This window comes from Squalius cephalus, assembly GCF_949319135.1.
Source record: "Squalius cephalus genome assembly, chromosome: 18".
NCBI classification, from domain to species: domain Eukaryota; kingdom Metazoa; phylum Chordata; class Actinopteri; order Cypriniformes; family Leuciscidae; genus Squalius; species Squalius cephalus.
The window spans coordinates 27,535,278-27,557,170 of NC_137139.1; the positions used below are offsets into that span (position 1 = coordinate 27,535,278).

Below are 21,893 nucleotides of genomic sequence, written 5' to 3' on the forward strand. Positions count from 1 at the left end.
CGCTTCTTCAACAAGAGAAGATTCAGCATAATATATTCTTTGTTCTTATTTGCCTCTTATCATCGATAGACATTTTGTGGTATTGAGCTGACAAAAGGCAAACTGCAGATAATGTTGAAAATGCAGTGTAAAAGAATGCTTCTAATGCTGACTCTCAAAAGTAAAGAGATTGACAGATGTGCAGTTGAAGGAAATTTATTTGAATTGTGTGGTGAATTTTATTTTATTGTAAGTGCTGAAACACAAGACGCTAAGTGGAGAAGAGGGAAATTTGCAGGAACTTTCAAATAGAGAAAACTCAAGTAATGAAAGGTATCATAACCATGCTGAATACTATTTCTTTAATTATTAGCTAAATGTAATGCATATGCAAGTCATGTTACAGAAACCATCTGATGAGCAACTTGTATTTTGTACAGCTTGAGCTACATTTCTCTTTGAGAATACAGCATTTATTCTAAACAAATACATCTTTAAACTTTTAAGGTTGCAAACAGTGAAAAAAAACTAAATGTAGTGATTTTAAGGCAAAAGGGTTAAAACAGTGGGTTAAAATCTGTATTTTGAGTCTCTAATTTGTAAATTCTGAATTAGGACTTGTGAATGAGTCAGATAAAACTATTCTAGATATGACTATTTATAACACCCCTTTATTTAATCAATAAATAATGTTTTGGATGGTTAACACCGTATTTCCAATAAGACCTTTACAAATTTGAGGTAATATTTACTAGTAGACAAGGGGTAAATTGAGAATTTCTAATACTGCATTAGATATAATAATGAAATGTGCATTTATCTGATAATGTACATAATTTAAAAATGTACAAAAACACTCAAATGTCCACACATGCATAAAAGACACTTTTGTTGCACAACCTGGTTTGGACATTCTCAAATCTCTTGCATACTGTTTTATGTCTAATACAGGCAGAAAAAATGCTGAAGAACCATCACAAATTCACAGTACAACAGTTAGTAAGCCACAACATTTCTTTTCTGGTTCCATTCAACATATAGAGTATTTTAATATTCTTGTTTAAAATCTCTCATGGCAACTTTTGGAGGCTCTCTCTATAGGGATGCTTCAGCTTAATAAAATAAGCCTTTTATCTTCTTAGATCTCATTTTCATATTAAACCGTTCTCATAACAACTTTTTATACCAATTGTATATATTTTTTTTTTAGCCAAGTTATTCTTTGTCATGCAGGGGAGACTTTAAGACATTGAATGTGCATACAGCATCTGAGATTGTGATGCATGACACCACCTGGTGTTAAAGCATAAGTGCACTTGCACTGGTAGATTTTATGTTTGTTCTAGCCATTTAAAAGAAAAACAGTACTGACCCATCTCGTAATGTCATAACTACTTGTTTATTCTCCAAAGATGAATATTACGTGCTAAATGACATATTCTGCTCTATAGGATATGTGACATGATTGTGAATGTGCTCAATGTAAATTAGCCCTTATTATAGATGATTCGCTTCCAGCTGCATTAGATTTCAACAAAACTGTTAAATGCAGCAGTACCTTTCACAAACAAAGCAAATGCTTTATTTTATAATGTTCAGGCACTGGGACACACCGATCATTTGCGAGCACTCGGTCCAACTGCAGATGGCAACCATCTGAGTAGCTCAGGAGGGCTGCTCTGAAACTGGATAACGCAACAACAGAGCCGTTAATGGAGCTCAGTGCATCCTCACAGCTCCTCACGGTAGTTTCTTTCACCTGGATGGTTTTGGCTAGAAAAAGGTGTAGTAATACCAACAGTGTTTTTACAAGGAAAAAAAACGAACAGTTGCATTTAATAAATGCACTAAAAATTTGCAGAATAGAGGTAGGATATGTAGCAGCTTACCTTAGGCTTTGTCATCTCAAGACAAGATGTGAACAAAAAGAATTGCCAAACCAATGTTCAGGAATATAACCATGCAAATCATAATCGTGTTTGGCCCCTAAGAAAAAAAAAGAGTTCACACCCATTAGTGTCTGTTGTGTAAAGTATAATAACCAAATGATGGTGATCCATCATTTACTTGTGGAAGTGCGCAAAGGCCACTTTACAGCAGTTTAGCTCCAACTCTAAATAAACACACCTGAACCAGTAAATCAAGCCTTCAGGGTTGCTGGAAATTTCCAGGCAGGTGTGTTGGAGCTAAACTCTGTAAGAAGGTGGCCCTCCAGGAGCAAGATTGGACACCGCTGTCTTAGAGCAGGTGTGTCCAATCCTGCTCCTGTAGGGCAAGTGTGTTGGGGTAGGCTGGAGCTAAACTCTATACAGGACACTGGCCCTCCAGGAGCAGGACTGGACACTCCTGTTTAAGATGAACCATAGAAATAAAATCGCAAATTTTTCAGATGCAATGGGTAAAAGTCATTCTGCTTACGAATAATTTTTTCTATAGGATCAGCTCGGTGTGGCGTATGCTCGGTGTGCCACAAGATGCTGCTGTGATGCAATGCAATACTGGGTTTCTGACAGACCACAAGGGGCTTTCTGAAGGTGAGAATTTGTTATTTTGAGGGTTCAGCCTTGAATAGATATGCCTGATTGTGAAAAATGGACTGGGGCCAGGGCCAGATTTAAAGGAACACAATCTGTCTGTATTTCAGAGCAGTGTGTTTCTCTACTCAAGAGCTGTTTAGAAGAATGAGCTTTCTCATTCCATGGCCCAATGGGAGGAGATCTGAAACTAAGATAGGTGGGCCACTGTACTCTAAATTGAGATTTACTGATTAATGTAAGAAAACAGGCAAAGGTTATAAAAAGCAATTTTGCTGAATTTGTTTTTGTTATGTCTGGAAGCATGTCTGCAATCTTTGGGATGTCTAGTTGGATTCAAATATTCATTGAAAAGACCAATTGACCTTACTTGTTATCACAAAGAATATCAAGGTTTGATTTGTTAGCCTTACCTCATCTAGTTCCAGAGACTCTTGTGTGGCTTCACTAGAGGCTTTCACAATAGACCTCTGCCTCGCCTCAATTTTGGCCTCGACCTTGGCAACTGGTTTAGCAACCGGCTTGACAACAGGTTCTTTAGGTTCTGGTTTAGGCACTGACTTGGGCTCAGGCTTTGGTGCAGCTTTTGGGGCAGGGCTTGGTTCTCGTTTCGGTGAAGGTTTAGGCTCAGCCTTGTTGGTTAATTTCTTCTCCTCCCTGACATCTGTCCAAGACCTAGGCTTGATTTCTGTCATCGAAGCTGGGCGCTCTTGGGCAGCTTTTGGGGCAGGGCTTGGTTCTCGTTTCGGTGAAGGTTTAGGCTCAGCCTTGTTGGTTAATTTCTTCTCCTCCCTGACTTCTGTCCAAGACCTAGGCTTAATTTCTGTCATCGAAGCTGGGCGCTCATTTACAGGCTCCCTTGTTTCAGCTCTATGTTTGACTTCAGCTGCCTTTGGCTCTGGCGTGACTGCTTTAGAGGACAGCTTATGAGCAGGGTGAGGTGGTTCTTCTTCGTCAGTGGGGCGGACGAGGCTGGTTCTTACTGGCATTGCAGCAGGGACAGGTTCTGCTGCTTTTGACTCTGAGTCCATTTTCTGCAGGGCTTTGATTTCCAGATCCGAACCCTGCTCTGCTTTGGCACTTTGGCGGCTAGGGGTACGGGATGGGGCCTTGCTGCTGGGAGCAGAATGCTCCTCAGGAGGGGCTGCTGGAGCGGGAGCAACGGCAGAAGAAGACGACGGGGTGGTGGGTCTACTGCTCGGCCTACTACCTGCTCGACTGCTGCCTCTGCTACCACTGCCTCGACTGACCTTGTCTCCATTCCAGTTGCCAGGGCTCAAGAGATTTGGATCTTCCTTGCTGGGTGTGTGAGGGACGATGACTGGAGTGGGTGAAGGGGTGCGTGCAGAGGTGGAGCTTGGTCTTGGACTCTCCATCTCATGCATGAAGGGGCTCTCTGGGGGTGTTGGTTGGGGATCCTCACCCAACAAGGGCTCGTGCATCCCAATGTCCGTGTTCTCATGACTCTCAGCAACCTCCTGCAGGGCTCGTTTTTTCAGATACTCAGGACCTGAGGGACACCATGTGATGCATGCATTATTACAATATAGGTTCAATAGATGATATTGATACTGGCTGATTATAATTTAACTCATTTTACACATACAATAATTATTGAATGATAGTTTTAAAGGTGCACTAATTAAATGCTTATGTTTTCCAGGCTTTTATTTATGTTCCTAAGCAACCAATACAGTTAGGCTCTCTGCTGCGCCCACAACATAAGTTGATCTTCTCTGGAAAATGTTGGTGTTTGAGGTAAATTCATCTTAGATTTATGTTTATTAACCTGTGATACCCATCTTGTGCAGAATAAAATACCTTTTCTAATCACTGATATGACCACTGTACATTTACAGTCACTTTTACAGTTGATATTTACAGATATTTATATTAAATTGAAAAAAGAAATGGTCAAAGGAACAATTAATTTCTTGAGATATAAATGTTATCTTTATTTTTTCATTTTTTCAATCTTTCATTTTGCCATTCCTGACAAATGCTTGGTCTCAGATTCATGCTCAAAATATAGTGTCATAAAGGAGTGGATGAAAGAATAGACTGCATACTATAACTATTTTAGTTTTGATTAAAATTCTTACAAGTGCTGGCAGTTATGAGATAATTGGAAGTGCATGCATTAATGTATTTGAGGGTATACTGGAGTCCATGTGTTGCCTCACTGTCTGTCTATCTCTGAATCTGTATCACATTATCACATTTCTTTTCAATCATTTTCATAAAAGCGCAAAAGAGGCCTATACTGTATTTTAAACACCGAAACACAAGACCAGGGTCTTGAATAACATGTTTAGTTTCAGGCTAACAAAGGCCAAGAATGCAACCACTCAGGGACAGAATAGAAGAAAGATGAAATGTGATCGCTCCTCTTCAGCTTTGTCTAAAATTTTGGAGACAGACAGTGCCAAAATAAAACCATCAAGAGCTTAGCAGTGCCCTTCAGATGGACAGACAGAAACACAGTGAGCTGATGAGGGGCTTTTGTCCCAGCAATCTAATCCTGTTTGAGACACTCAGAGATGTTTGCATATGTTCTTTAGGGACTTAAAACATTATCAGCACCTAGACTGTTCTGTAATGAATGCTGCCGTACTGCGAATCTGACTTTGTCTGGATTAACAAGCATGCATGCTACATTTACTTCTCTGAGCTCACATCCGTTAATCAAACACACTGTCATTGGATCGGGAGGATCTTAACCAGCCTCCACTCCTGTGGCCTCTGTTGATGTACATTTAGCAAACAATGAAATCTTCTACCTACCTGGTTGATGGAAGGAGGGAGAGAGCTCTCTGGCAACCACACGAGCTATACTAGACTCATTGTTAGCAGCGATAGCTGACTGTTCTGCGGCGTCACCTTTGCTTTTGGCATGGGCCGTTCTGTGAAGAGGGAAAAAGCATTCAGTCATTGGTATTAAATCAAATGCTGGGAAATCAAGTTAATGTTGTGGTCAAGAATGAGATTGGTGGGGGGAAATGGTGTGAAAATTTTTAAAGGGCAAATATAAGTTTGTTATATAATGCGTTTACCAGGGTTGGGCACAATTCAGAATTGAAGAATTGTGTTCCTTTCACTTCATGGGTGTGAATTTGAATTGAATTAGGCATATCCACACCCCACAGGAAGTTGAAATGGAATGAAAGAAACTGAATTGCAATTCATAGAAATTCAACAATGGTAATGCATTCTGGGGAGTGTTCTTCCACCCTGCTCCCCAATAGTTTATTAAATATCATTAAAAAAATTAAATGAATATAAGTTGATATTTATAATTTAATAAATATCTATTTTTAATTTGATGTAATAAATTACTTATGTATAATGTTTACGTATACTTATGTATATTTGTATTGACAAACTTTTAGTAAGAAATTGCAGCAACATGAATTTCTTTTAAATATCAATTAAAGGCATTCTCAATTCTATTCTGAATGGTGCGCATCCTGCTTACATATTTGGCAGATGTTTTTAACCATTCGCAGTGTATATTTGAGATACATTTTTTGTAATAATTTTTTATGTTTTTGTTTTTGAATCTTCTATTCCCTTTGAACCAAAACCACAGTCTTGGCATTGTTGTTAACATGCGCTACCAGTCGAGCCATAAGGACTGAGCATTTCTATGGCTTCAATAAAACCAAAATAGACATTTATTAGGACGGTATGTTAACACCTGTCTACAACAGTGCATATATATGATATATGTTGTGGAAGTGTTTCAGAGGTGCACTATATTAAAAGAAAATTTTTAAATTTCTGCCATTAGATTCATATTTTCATGTGGCAAAGATACCATCTTCAGTTCTCATATAGTTGGACTATTTGTTATGTTATGAGATGAAGGCATGTGACCTTTTTCCGTAATATTAGATGTGTATTTGTCTAATTTCAACCATATCTTGCTAGTAGAACTAGAGCAACCTAAGACATCCCACCTCGTCTTTATTTAGAGAGATGGGTTAGGGTTAGCAGTTGTCTGCACTATAAAAAGTAACATTAACATCCTCTCAGCACTTAAGAATCCCATGCAGTACCCATCCCAGTCAGTGCATTAGAACAACAATAATACTGAAGAATGTTCCAGAGAACGCCCTACTGACCCAAGAGCTGCAAGTGTTTGGGTTGCTCGCCGTATGTTTGACTTGAATACAAGAGGAAGAAGTGTGCTGGGGGGTCGTATGACAGGGGGGTTATTTATAGCAGAAGAGGGTGTCCTCTTCACCCATTGAGCCGAAACTAAAATAAATCACTCTTTTAACACCCTGCGCCTCACAGTGAGAGATGAGTACTGCTGTGATAGGACACGTTGCTTTAGAGAAGACCACCATTTATTCTTTACCGCATGCACTGATTACATTCTTGAAATAAATTATTCATGTGTTTTATTGGTGTTGGTCACATTAAGAATTACTGCACTGCAAAATTACAGTGCAGGCCACAAAACATTAGTTACAGCGTGATTTGACTTTTTTTTCTTCATATTTACACATTTTTTTCAAGCAGTTATGCAGAAAAAACAATGTTTTACCCATTTATTATTTTTAACAACGCCTAAGTTTGCATTTAAAGTATGTATAAGTGCTTTTGTCTTTACGCATGCATTTAAGGCAAACCTTCACTCTTAAACATTTTGTTAGTCACTTTGATTAAAAACTGCTTTGTCGTATTTACTCTGTGATATTTTCCATACTGTAATTTCATCCTGAGTTCAAAATAGCCCTACCACTTAAAGACACTGTACTGAGGGTGGCTGTAAGTGGAACGTTTAGAAAAGTTCAGACCCTCCCATTGATATGTCACAGATATACATTTACAGTAATGTCTGCATTAAATTCTAGGCAGGTGCTTTCATAAATTCTCTACTGTAACCAACTATTTCTTAATGCTGCCATGCATGTACAATATAAAAACCCTGATAAATTTAAAATAATGTTATAAAATCATGCTTTCAGCTATTGCAATGTATTGTTCTGCATTATTAGGTTAGTTGCTTGTTGACAAATCTGTGATAGATACCATTTTCTGCAAAGATATTTTTAGAATGTGTGATGTTAGTAGGCTAATAATGAAACCCATTGACCGTAAATTCATTAACGTGCAAATCAAGTTCTACTTTAGTAATGCTTCTCATGTGGGAACTATTCCACTGTAAATCTATCTTTGCTATTTACCATGTCACACCGCATTACAGGTCAGCATTCCAAATATATGATGTATGTATCAGAATACTACCAGTTCATTTTTTTTTTTTTTAATTGCCTTCCATGTTTTTACTTAGATCAAAAAGTTTTTTTGTGATGGTGTTGTCAGTTCAATGACTGATGTTAGAATCACTCTTGGTAAAGAATGATAGTAAGCTATATGTAGCAGCAAAGTATTATCTGACATAAACTCTCTCTAATCTCTGAATTGTTTTTTCTTTAGAGCCATCATGTTTGCCATCCTTATTTTATTTGCATAAATAAGAATATATTTACTTAAAAATGCAGAAAAAGCTTAAAAAGCACTGTAAAGCATCATAGTCTATAATTATGCATCCGGGTATCATGTACTCTGATAATCACCAATAAAATGAGCTGCAGTGCCTGAGTTCAGGATCTAAGCAGGGTGTTGTACATCTATATACTGCCAGCCTTCTCACTCATTTGCAGGATAGGCAAAATTAATATCCCATGAAACGATCCGACACCATTGCTGACGCATTTTTTTATGTGATACCATCAAGAGCTCTTTTGTACTGGTTCCAAGATCAGCTCAAAAGAAAACAGGACTTTCAGGGTGTATATTGTATATTCATAATATTTATATATATATATTAGATAATTAGATAATATACAATATTTTTATCTATATTAGTTAATTATATATATTTCTGGAGGAATGTGAGGGTGGTAGATTACATCAAGTTCGTCTGTGTGAGTGTCTAAGAAGCTGAGGATAGAAGAGGCTATCAGCTGTTGCATTCCCCCATGATTGTGATATAGCAACAGTGCCTGTCCTTTTTTAGGCAGGCCTCCTTTTCTGACACCAGACCCATGTGCGTCATTTACACCCAGTGCCGTGGCCTCCCGAGGAGTCTCGTCTTCCCTCTGCTGTTCTAAATACACTATGGTTAGAGCAAAAGGGCTAACCGGCACCTGGACCCCACTGAACAAACTCTACGGCCAATAGTTTTCCTTTCTGATCTCACCACACTGGCAGAGGGCAAGGAAGTCTGGTACAGATAGGACAGGGGGGTGCAGATATGGGATTAAAATAGTACAATATATATATATATATATATATATATATATATATATATATATATATATATTAATTTTTTTTATTTAATTTAATTTTACTTCACTTTATTTACTTTTTACTCTATTATTTTATTTTGTTTTATTTTATTTTATTTTATTTTATTTTATTTATTTTATTTATTTTATTTATTTTATTTTATTTTATTTTATTTTATTTTATTTTATTTTATTTTATTTTATTTTATTTTATTTTATTTTATTTTATTTTATTTTATTTTATTTTATTTTATTCCTATTGTGGGCCATAAATCCTGAGTAAGAAGGATCCCACCTAGCATATAGCATTGTTGCCTGATTCATTATAAAACCTTTTTTTGTCCCATAAAAATCTTGATATTTTACAAAAGCTTGTTAATAAGGAATTAGTTAAAGTAGATAGTTGGTTTAAATACAACAAATGATCTGTAAATGTATCTAAAACCAAATTTATTATATTTCGTTCAAATAGAAGCCGGACAAACATTGAAAGGATACAAATCAAAATACATAATAAAGTAATTGAAAGAGTAGAGAACATCAAATTCTTAGGAATTTATTTAGATGAGTCCTTAAACTTTAAACAACATATAGAGTTTTTAACAAAGGAATTGTCAAAATATGTTGGTCTGTTCTATAAATTAAGATATGATCTTCCTTTTGATGCTCTTCTAACACTGTACCGGTCACTTTTTGAATCACATCTAAATTATTGTAATATTATATGGTGTAACACGTATCCAAGCCATCTTGAAAAATTGCAGATTCTGCAGAAGAAAGTTATACGTGTTATATCATGGGCAAATTATGATGCTCCCTCTGGTCCGCTTTTTTATAGGTATAAGCTTCTGAAGCTTGCTGAGTGCAACAGTTTTCAAAATGCTTGTATTATGTACAATGTAGTTTATAAATTGCATCCAAAACTTTGCCATCTCATTCCAGTCACCTTGTCTACTCATGACCATAACACTAGAAAGAGAACTCTATTACGAGGGAAAAAGCGTAAGCTGAAGTGTACTAGCTTTAGTATAGCATGTAAGGGTCCTGGGATCTGGAATGAGATTGACAATTCTATAAAGGAACTACCTTCTCTTGATATATTTACAAAGCATTTTAAACACAAATTGTTACAACATTATGCATAATAGACCCCATAAGGCTGAAGGTTTCATATTTTATTGACTTATCTGACTTTCTTTTTTGTGATGTTTGAATACCCTTATTATTGGATTTTGTTTGAGGGATGGATGAGATGTGTGATGTATGCTGGCTGGTGGGAGGATATTTTGTGGTGAATGGTGTTGTTGTTGGTGTGGATGGGTATTGGGTGGGTGGACTATTAGTTGAGGTCCGGCCCCCTAGATGAGAACCACTGTAAATTATAGGGTATTGGGATTTTTTTATATGCCATAGACCATTCAGAGAATAAAAGTGTTTCTGCTTATCACACTTTGACCTACTAAATGACAACAGAAAAGTTCACTGTAGACAGTGGGGTGTTGGTTTTGATTTCCGATTGTTCTCTCTGATTTGTCTGGTTTGGTGTAAGGAGTCTGTTTGTCTCTTTCCAATAATGATCTATAAAGAATGATCTGGCATTGTATAACTGCACACATGAAAAGTGGCATGGAGGTGTTTATTAACAATAGGCTCCTTATTTGAATAATCTTTACTTAAACATTACTTGAATGTTATTCTATGAAGGTAAAATGATGCCAAAAAGATTTGCAAACGCAGGGTAAGATTTATGAAAGTGGACAAGATTGCAAGGCGTAAATTAAATTTGCATGCATAAGAGAAGCTTTGTAAATCCCCTTTCAAGTGTAAGAAAAGAAAAAAAAACAATCAGATAAAATCAGTAAATCAAGAGTCAGTGAGAACCTTATTTGATTGGCTACTTGAAGACGATGGACCCGCCTTCCCCCTCACACTTGCAAAACTCCAATGAGTGAGAGAATCGTGCCAAAACTGTAAGTGCAGCTAAAAGAAAGACGGAACAGTATATATCGGGTTATTTCAGGAACTTTTTGCCTATATGTACATTTAGACATTTGCAATAGTTAATTTTTTTAATTTTTTTTGCCAGTTGTTTTCGCTTGCAAATCGCTGTACATAGGGTTGCAATGCTTTTGGCCGTATTTGGCGGAAAAAAAAATGTAAAACGGAAGTCAGAATATTACAGATCATATTTATTTTGCGTTAACATGAAGTTGCAGTTTCAAAATACATGAATTACACTTACCAAAAAAAAAAAAAACAGTAAAATGCTGCAAAAATGTTTTTCAAACACTTGAAGTTGATTTACACTTTTACAAAGCCTCTCTTGGGCATGCAAATTTACTTTACACTTGCATTCTTATGTACACTTTCACAAATCTTACCCATGCGCATGCAAATCATTTTGGCATCATTTTACCTTCATATATTCTGGCAGATATGAATGTTTTGCTTATGTATAAGGAATGAGAACAATGAAGTCTTGTTTTTTGTTCCTAAAATGTGGGCTTTGATTGACTGGTTTTCTTGTCATTGTGTGCATTCTGGTTTAAGTCTGCTGTCAGGTTGTCATCTTTAATAATGCATGAATTCATTTTTATGGGATGAGCATCAACAGCATGCATTTGATGACTGAGAACCTAGGGCTGTTTGTCTTTGGTTTGTGCATCTCCTTACAAGGAGGGAAGATTTTATCAAAGCCGCTGCACCTGAATTTGGCCTGCTGTTTATAACCGTTAGCATCTGATAAACTGCAGATGCTGTCAGGACTGTGTGTAAATCTAAATATTTTACCCTGGAGGGAAGCTGTATTATTAGTGTCAGTGCTTTAGACTCCTCTTTATCATGTCTGGAGTTAGGCCTAGCCACCAAGACGCCACGAATAGAAAAGAAGCTTGGAGCATGTGGCCTGCTTTGAGACTGTTTGTTTCTGCATTTGGACAGACTGTCTGGAAACCAACACCAAGGTGGTATCAGGATGTTTTTTGTTCTCCCACAAAGCACATCCTCTGGCTGGCAACTCTGTGTAAATGTTGACATATTTGTTATCTATCAATTCATTGGGGGAAAATATATATTTCGTTTTTTATAATTATATATTAGTTATATAATATACACTGCCTGTCAAAAGTTTGGAATAATACATTTTTTTAAATGTTTTTGAAAGAAGTTTTTAATGCTCGCTATAGCTGTTTTATTTATTTTTTTGGCATTTGATCATAAATACATAAAAAAAAAAAAAAATGTCATTTTAATATATTTTCAAATAGAATTTTATTCCTGAATTCTCAGCATCATTACTCTAGTCTTCAGTGTTGCGTGATCCTTCAGAAATCATTCTATTACTTATAATATTACAAAAAAAATTATGTATTTTTACTATTATTTTATTTTTATATTGTATTATATTGTTTATTTTTATATTTACATTATCCCTTATATATATATATATATATATATATATATATATATATATATATATATTATATGTATCAAGGAGGATATATGATATGTTTAAAACAATATTGTATGCATTCAATTTCAATTATACACTCAAACATAAACCGCAACTGTTCAATGATTTACCTTGAGTTGGCGATTTCGGCCTTCTGTTTTGCTATGGCAGCTGCCCTATGGGCTCCCTCCACACTTCGCTCCACTTTCTGCTTAATCTTAGCGCCCTTCAGCTGAATCACCTTCTTCTTAGCAGACTTCACCAGCAGGTTGTTAACATACTTGCCTTCTTCTTTTCCACCCTCAGCGAAAGTGGTGCACCCATAACCGTGACGTTGGTTGTTCAGCCATTCGCCCTCATATTTAAGCCCACTAGAACGTTCACTGATCCCATAACCTGACCGCTTGTCGTTTTTCCACTCTCCCGTGTAGACTTCAGTGGTGGTGGCGTCAATGTCCGACTCCACAGGGGGAAACTCTTGACCTTCACCTTCCCCTTCGCTCTCACCCAGGCTGATGGTGGAGTTGGCATCGCTGGCGGCGGAGCTAAGAGCTGACTCACTCCGCAAAAAGCTGAGCTTGCTCTTCTGGCTAGAGAGGGATGTGCGGGAGTCAGACTTCTTCAACTTGCCAAGAAGTGAGCCACGGCGGAAGAGGCTTCTCTTCTTGGGCTTGACCGCATCTGGGTCCACTTGCAGGGTGAGGGCGAAGCCGCCACGAGATGGGCCTAGAGGCATGGGCGCATTGACCATGGTCTCCTGGCCGGATGCGTTGGTGGCGGTGATGACCGGGACGTCCTGCTGCAGGAGCGTCCCATTGCTGTGTTCACTGCGCAGGGAGCTCAGAGAGTTCCGCAGAGGAGAACGCACCACTGCTGCCATGCCGTAGGGAACGCTCTGACGCACCCCATAGCCGTGCCGCATGCCACCAGTGAACTGGCCCTGGAAGGTACCTGTATTGCCAAAGACATTAATCAGGAAACGTTAAAAACATAGTTCACCCAAAAATAAAAAAATACTGTCATGTTGTTCCAAACCTGTATTACTTATTTCCTTCAGTGGAACACAAAAGAAGATATTTTGAAAACTGTCTGTTTTTCTTTTGTCCATATAAAAATGATATTTCAAAGTTGTAAATAAAAAGATTATTGGAGAACATTTTACAAGAAATACTATTTTAGTCTTTGTACTTCAAAATTTCACACTTAATTTAATGTGTTAAGATGCGTTCACACCTATAACCAGTGTTGGGTGTAATTACTAAATAATCGTATTACTGTAATTTAATTACTTTTCCCTTGAAAAAGTAACGTGAGGGTTTACAATCATTTTTATGTCATTTAATTACAGTTACTTCTTATGTAATTGCATTAAATACTATATAGACTATAGAACAAATCTATATAAAACAATAGTGGATTTAGCATAAAAATGTAATATCTTTTGTTAAAGTGTATGTTTTTAATGTAACCTTCTCCCTTTACACACTTTGGTCAATTCAAGAATAATTTATGAAATTGTATATTGTTTATTTGAAATAATTAAAAGTGCAGTTTCGTATCCATCCTTTTATTGTTCGACTGGTTGAGGTTGATGTGCGATTTAGGAAGTAATTAGTTATAAGTAATCCAATACTTTTTAGAGGGAGTAATTAGTACAGTAATCTAATCACACTGTTCAAGATGTAATTAGTAGCTAGTAATTAATTATTTTTTTAGAGTACCCAACACTGCCTATATGTTACGTTTCAGTCCAATGATGATGGAGATTCAAATAGAAGTATCTTTATTAACACTAAGTAAACTCAGGTAATCCACAATGATACAAGACAGCGTGCAAGCACAAACACACAAACAATACCAGACAACAAACTGAATGCAAGGAGGAACTTAAATACACAGAGATAATGAACTGAATACAGACAGGTGTGCTCGGTTAATGAATGTCCATGACAACTGATTAGTGGCGGGAAACTGAAACAAAGGAAACAGGAAACAGAAGAGAAACAAACTTAAAGTCCATGAAAATGAAACTAAAGGTAAACTGAACATAATGGTGACAGAACGCCCCCCACCGGAAAGGTGCGGCTTTGAGCCGTAACAGATGGACAGAGGGGTAGGGAGGGTGGGGGCTCTGGAGGTGGACGAGGGGCTGGCGAAGAACCAGGCCGAGAGATCTGGAGACACGAGTGAAGCCGAGGCGATGACAGAACCGGACAACACCGTAGGATCGGGCGGAGCAGCAGCGAAGAGCCAATGAGGTGGAGCCAGGGTGTTGGTGGACTGAGGCGACTCCCGTGTGACCGAAGACCAACGTGGATCCGGAGGGAAGGCAAAGCCTGATGGAGCCGAAGGGGTGGAGGGATGAAGCACAAGATTCCCGGAAGTCCGCACAGGCAGACCGAGGTGGAGCCGAGGGACGAGGGTGCTCGGTGAAGCCAAGAGGGTGAGGAGTCAAGGTGGAGCCGACAGGTCGTTGGGCCGAGGTGGAGTTATGGGTATGGTGGCCCAGGAGATCCAATACGGGCAAAACTTGAAGGGTAAATGCAATGGTGGAGTCGAGGGACTGGAGGGCGCCAGTGAAGGTGGGGCCAAGAGACCAGCTAGCCTCGGCAGAGGAAGTGGGAGAGGGAGGCAGGGTGGGTGTATTATCCACAACAATAGCTCGGCAAGACCAGCAGCGATGAAGTTTTTGAGCTCGGCAGAACCAGTGGAGAAACAGTCTTAGAGCTGAACAGGACCAGCGGCGATGAAGGCTTTGTACTGGGCGGAATCAGCGGAGGAAGGCTGTCTTCGTCCTCAAACTCCTCTCTATTTCCCTTTGGCTCAAAAGTAGAAGTCGGCACACAAACCTGGTCAGACTGGGCGGCGACATTCGGCTCCGGGAAGGACGTAACTTCAAGCTCTGGCTCCGTTGCAGGCACTGGCATTAGCTCAGGGTCCGTGGTGGGCGTCAGCACGTTCTCCAGTTCTGCAGTGGGCTCAGGCTCCTATCCTTTTGTGGGAGAGTGCTCGCGCTCTGCAGTGGTCGACAACACATCCATCAGCTACAGGTATGCCGACTGCAGACAACGGAGGATCGCCTCTTTCCAGGTTCCTTTTCCCATGTCTGGTAAGTCAAGGGGGCTGTAAAAGTTTGCCCCATCCAATAAAGAGACTTTATGGTCTTGTTATCTAAGTTGGATCTTGCAGTCAGTTGACTAAAGCAGACAGAGTAAGAGTAAGAGTCCTAGAGAGATTCTTACTGGCTAAGTTGATGAGTGTTGCTGCAAAATCCATTTTCTTTAATCAAAATAAAAAATTTCATTTTTGGTATTCTATCAGGTTACAGTCCAATGATGATGAAGAAGATTCAGATAGAAGTATTTTTATTTAAACACAAAGTAAACAACGATGTAAAACAGCGTGCAAGCATAAACAATACCAGACAACGAACTGAATGCAAGAAGGAACTTAAATACACAGAGATAATGAACTGAATACAGACAGGTGTGCTTGTTAAATGAATGTTCATGGCTGAATCCGAAATTGCCCCAAAACACTCGATCCCTATTCCCTACATTAGTCCACTAATACAGTTTACTTGAAGGACTGAATGAAAACGAGGGAACGAATTCAGCAGTCGTTGAGTGTATTTTGGCTGAACACTCGTTATTGCGGTGAAATGTGGGATTGAATGAGTGCACTCAATAACGTCCACTATGGTTTTGGACACCACTACAAATGGATGTTCCCTCGAATAATGCCCTATTTGAGGGTATAGGGGACGATTTCGGATTCAGCCCATGACAACTGATTACTGGCAGGAACAGGAAACAGGTAACAGAAGAGAAACAAACTAAAAGTCTATGAAAATGAAAATAAAGCTAAACTGAACATAATGTTGCCACTATAACAATAAGTAGATTAGAATCCACACCAAGGGACGGTAATGTTAATTTTTTTTTAAGAGTGCACTGCATTTATTCCATCTGCTTTTAAATGCTTGTGTTCTTTAAAGTCAGGTGGATTCTGATTGGCTGTCAATGATTTATTGTTCATCATCTGAAAAAATAAAACGTTCTGAAAGTGATTCCAATGATACTGTTCTTCTTTGCCGTAATAGTTGCAGTGTGGACTTCTCTATTCTCATGGAATTAGAAAGATCATTAAAACTTTATAGTTATCCTTATAGCTATCGTCTTTGGTGAGAACGGGCCTTTACCGTTTCTTTAATTATCTGGGAAATTTACAAGCAATTTGTGAGTGAAAACGGTTTCAAAGTCATTTTTTTCTTGTGAGTAGCAGTTAAAGTCAGTGGTCTCCAATGTTGTTTTGGACTCCACTGACATTCTTTAATACATAATCTTTTGTGCTCCACAGAATTAAGAAAGTCGTACAGGACATAAGTGAGTAAATGATGACAGAATTATCATCCCTTTAACTAAACTCCAGATTGTGTTACTACACTGCATTGTATTCAAATTCAGGCTACCCGTAAGCTCATTGTCACTTCAGGCATGAGAGACAATGGTATTTGGAGCGGTACAACTGCTAGCGTGCTGTGTCTTTCATAACTACCTCTGGGGTAATAAACCACGTGTGGTTATTTATGTCATGGGGGCTTGTGGGTCTAGTCCTGTCATGCAACACATGTCTGAGATCCATCAGTCCACAGGGATTGGTAAGGCTATTTAGTGTGCCTTATTCAAACAGTGCTGCACTAGCACTTAACATTACTAGTGATGACTCAGCTACCAGGTCAATAGATACAGTATATAAGAAAACACATACACTAGACACACTCTTAAAATTATGTAATTGCATCCTTTTCAACCAATAAACAGTGGCCGCAGAATGTATATGGACATTTAGCCGAACTTTGAAATCTATGAATTTTAATTCAATTTTAGTGGACAAGTCAGTTTTCTACAGGTATTTTTCATTACAGTAACTAGAAACATATTTCACTAATGTTGGATGAACATTCACATGTATTGTTGAACAGCATATTTTTGCTATATTGTAAAATATATTATGTTATAAATAATGTATAATCTTATATTTATATATTCTAATGTTATCGTGTTTAATGTTTTATTTGAAAAAATGTCCATGTGCTGCTTGGTTTGATATTTTGCTATTTAATGCAGTGACATCCATACAATCTTAAGTGTGGCTTAAGCATCCAAATACTTTTCACAGTCACCACTATATATGCACATGCAAAGCTAAATCTATAATGTCAAAACTGCTGATTAGCCCCAAACATAACACTATGGTGTTATTAAAATTGACACTTAATTTACATAAGACTAAACATTTAAAGGATTTAAAAGAAGGGAAAGTAAGTCGACGTAACAGCCTAATGTGGCTCAACAAAAGAAAAACAACTTGGCCACTAGTGAATGAGCCTTTTTATTTGTACTCACACCACACGTCTAGAAAGAACAGGATTTGTGACACTAATTTGTAACCACCCTCCATTCTGCAACTGGCAAATGTTTCTTAGCAATAGGCATTTACCCAAAAGGCCATCTGTGGCAACACCAGGGTTCCATCAGTGTAAGCCTCATGTTTATACTACTAACATGTATTCAGTAAATGACTGTTCATCTGAATTTTTTTAGAGGTATATTCATATGAATCTTATAGCAATGTAAAAGGATAAGTGTTGGGGAAAGTTACTTTTCAAAGCAATGCGTTACAATATTGCATTACTCTGTGCTGCAATTCTGGATTGCAGAAGATTAGGACAAAGTAGAAGAAAGTTTGACACTCTTACTTAAGCAATAAAAACAACAGCAACAACAACAAAAAGAAACACAAACGTGATGTTTATCTGAAGTCATTTTTGCTTATTAGTATGGTTGAATTGGATCATCGAAGGTCAGCAGCAAAACATGCACAGTTAATAAAGTGAGATTAAATTCATAAAGTAGGCCTATATTTGTGATATTTAGCATATTTAATTATTCCAGGTTTGTGTAATATTCTGAGTTTGCATTTCCTGTTTTTATTCATTTTGAGGAATACTAAAAAAAAATTCTTTTTTTTTTGAGCAAGTGAGATGAGTAAATGCATGCTCACATTTACACATTCACAACTACAGTAACCAACACCTGCACTTCTGATTTCTCTCAACATGGGGACAGGAGAGCTGTCAGTCAATAAATATGAAAACAAAGTAGCTTGTGTTACTCATTGAAAAAAGAAACTCAGATATATTTTTGTAAATTTAAAAGTAATGTTTTACTTTACTAGTTACTTGAAAAAAGTATTGTATAGAAATTACAGTATACTGAATGTGAATTTTCTTCACATAGTGATATGATCTTTCTAAAATATTATTTTTGAATTGGAATGCGAAATAACCATTTCCAACATGACTTCTAGATGTTTCAAGCTAAATTAAACGTGTAAAGTAACAAGGTAACGTGACAAGCAAGTTATGTGTAGCAAAGGCTAGGCTACTACTTTGAAACGCTTACTTTACAATACAGTTTAACTTAGCTACTATTTAAAAACTAGATGGGTAAAGTTCATAAACGAACTTGGAAGTTGACTTGAGAAAGCTAGACCAGAAAGTTTGAAGTAGTTTTAACAGCTTTAAGGTTTTGAGTTTACAGGTTTTAATTTTAATCAGATATTATTCACTAAATTGTGTATGCATCCATTCCAGTATTCCATTCTAAACATAGTCACTGTATTTAGTGCACTAGCTAGGCTACTTTTTAGCGTGCGGCAACACATCGCGACTAGTGTACTGGAACAAAGATTCATATGATTCGGTTTTTAGCGAATCAAAACCATAGGCTTCAGCGCCACCAGGTTCATTTGATTCTCGAATGGTTTGAACCTGAGCCGGTTCCTTTTTTGGGGGATCAAAACCACTGAATTAATTTCATTTTAATGGAATAGCCTATTTTACCACATTTCTGTTGGTTTAGTATTTTTGTTCATAGTTAGCAGGCTAATTATTGTATTAGCCAACATTTGGCCTATTTCTGATTTGTAATTATGTGTTTTGCTAAATTCTGAAATTATCCCCTTTAAGGATTTTAAGTAAACTGTAAAAAAAAAAAAAGTTGCTGCTTTAACAATCAACTTGGATGTTTAAGTCATCTCAACTTAAATTTCATTAAACTGACTTAAAAAACGAGTTGCATCTTGTATAGCCTAACTTATATATTTTGACTTAACTGCTTGACTTATTTCGATGAGTTAAAGCATGTAAAAACATATGTTAACATAACTTATTGATCATATCATGTTTTACAGTGTACTCGTTTTAAGAACTCAATTTTAGTCGGAATTGGACACCGACTCTTGAACTCCTCACCCCCGGTGTAGGCATTGCGTTACATACTAACCCTGGTCTTAAAATGTCAGCTCACAGTATGCAGTTTGCACTCACAAAAGTACATTCTCCGACCTTACCTCCATCCGCATAGGTCTCCGTGCCATAACCATCCTGCAGTCCGTTATTCCAAGTGCCCTCGTATCTGGCACCGCTGCCCTGACTGATGCGCGTCCCGTATCTGCCTTTGAATCCGTGCGTCCACTCTCCCTTGTAGATCCAGTGTCCTTTAGTCTCCACACCTAGACCATGACGCTTCCCCTGGGACCAATACCCCTCGAATGTGTTTCCACTCGGCCAGGTGTAGACTCCCACCACCTCGAACCCGTAATTCCAGGAACCGGAGAACTCTCCTTGTCCTTTCGGTCCGGTACAGATCCCGTGCCCGTGCGCTTTACCTCCCTCCCAGCCTCCACAATAAGCTCCGCCATCATCGAACTCAAAGCGACCTCCGCTCATCACTCTCAATGCAATTACTTCTAACTTTTGAAACTTTCAGATATGACTGAAAATCAACATTAACGAACGACTTAATCTCTATCAGGCGCTGTTAAATCCATCTGTCAAATTCCATAGATGCGTAAAATGGAGAGAAGATCTTTTCCTGGTGCTGAACTTGTAGAATCGTCGTATAGGCTCATCATTTGTTGATAGGTAGGCTATATCCTTAAAATAAACGTCCTAAAGCTTGAAGTTGAAATGACTTGGGAGAGGGAGGATTGGTTTTGTTTGTTTGTTTTTTCAATTTTTTGTTACATGATATTGTTTGAGTTGATCTATTTAATCGAATTGAGAGCCAGTGGTCTTTCATGGCTTTCAACCCCTCTCCCCTCTCCCTGCCTCCCCTCTTTGCACTTGGTGCTGCTGGAAATGTGTTTGCTGTCCCAACAAGGCTACCAGATCCCAACACAGTTCCAAAAATACAGGCCAATCGGCCCTCAGCACCCAGGCACTTTTAAAAGCGCTGCCAGATCACTTGCAGAATAGGGTTTGGGCTCAATGTCCATATCAGGGGTCGGTGGAGTCTGTGTCTGTTATTTTAAGTGTTTACTTTTTAGTTTATAAGTTAGATACTAGAAACTGTTAATGCAGTATTATCCTTTTTCTTTTTTTGCTATACTGGACACACTGCTTACACACTTTTTTAGAGAAATAAAGACAAAACATAAAAGGGAAAAGTGAGTACACCTCATACAGTAAACAGATCACCAGTAAGCAGTCACTGGGTCAAGATTTGACCTTTTGTGTTTTGCAGAGTGTAACTGAGTAACATCAGTCTAATAGTGCAATAAAAATGACAAATATTATATTGCATCTAAAATGATTTCTGTTGTATTTTATATTGGAATTCTGATTATTTATTTGTTTGTTTATTTATCTTTATTTTATTCTCCTCTGTTTTGTTTTCATTTTCTTTGTTTACTTAACCTTACATTTTTAACTTTAAAAAAAAATTCTAGCACTTGTTTTGTACTTATGAAATATCATATCCTACATGTTAACAAGCATGTAAATTAAAGCTTTGTTGACTCTTGATTCGATAAATAAATATGCAAATGTCTATAGACACTGATGTTGTTTTTAAAGTATTTTAAACTGAAGATTTATTAATTTATTATTTATTTATAATATTTACTAATTATTTTATCCTTTTATTTTAGTGTCATTTTTCTTCTTTTAATTTTCTTCTTTGTTTACTTAACCGTATCTTTTTTCATTTTGTCTGTGTTTCCTAACACTTTTTTTATACTTATGAAATATTATAGCCATGTTAACAAAAATGTTTTAAATGAAAGCTTAATTGACTGACTCTATAAATAAATAACCAAAAGTCTATAGACACTGGTATTGTTTAACATTATAGTTTCAAGCTGAAGCTTAAAAATATATATATTTTCTCTACTGTAAAATGATATGTCAGTCTTGGTCTTAGTCGAGTGATTGTTGAACAGAGGCCAGCTTGCACTCATTATCCATGCTGATAATGCTGACAGAGAAACTGAATGAGCTCAACTTGATTTCACAGAAGAGATTTAACATGCGCGGAGGGAAACCGCGCCCTCTGCTGGTTTATAATTAGTATTGCAGTTGGCAGATGTAATTACAGCAATATTCATTCTTACTCAATCTTTATTTTTTTGTGATTCTTTATTTATTAAACATTTTGTGTGTATAACTATTTACAACAAAGCCCGATCCGCCCATAACCATAAGTACCACACATAAACATGACAAGAACTTAAAATAAAATTTTGACCTAAACAATATGATCTCAAAGTCTCAGTAAGGTC

The 21,893-nt window shown here is 37.4% G+C and overlaps 1 protein-coding gene across 1 annotated transcript; it reads right to left on the reverse strand.

The window, feature by feature from the left end:
- Window positions 1-179: 179 nt before the first annotated feature.
- Window positions 180-20,476, reverse strand: jph2 (junctophilin 2). The gene is made up of 6 exons (XM_079850150.1): window positions 19,683-20,476; window positions 12,398-13,217; window positions 5,298-5,416; window positions 2,927-4,023; window positions 1,869-1,965; window positions 180-1,752 (listed from the first exon to the last, which is right to left on the reverse strand). The coding sequence occupies exons 1-5, from the start codon at window positions 20,059-20,061 to the stop codon at window positions 1,885-1,887; spliced, it is 2,496 nt and encodes an 831-aa protein (XP_079706276.1). The 5' UTR covers window positions 20,062-20,476; the 3' UTR covers window positions 180-1,752; window positions 1,869-1,884.
- Window positions 20,477-21,893: the final 1,417 nt, after the last annotated feature.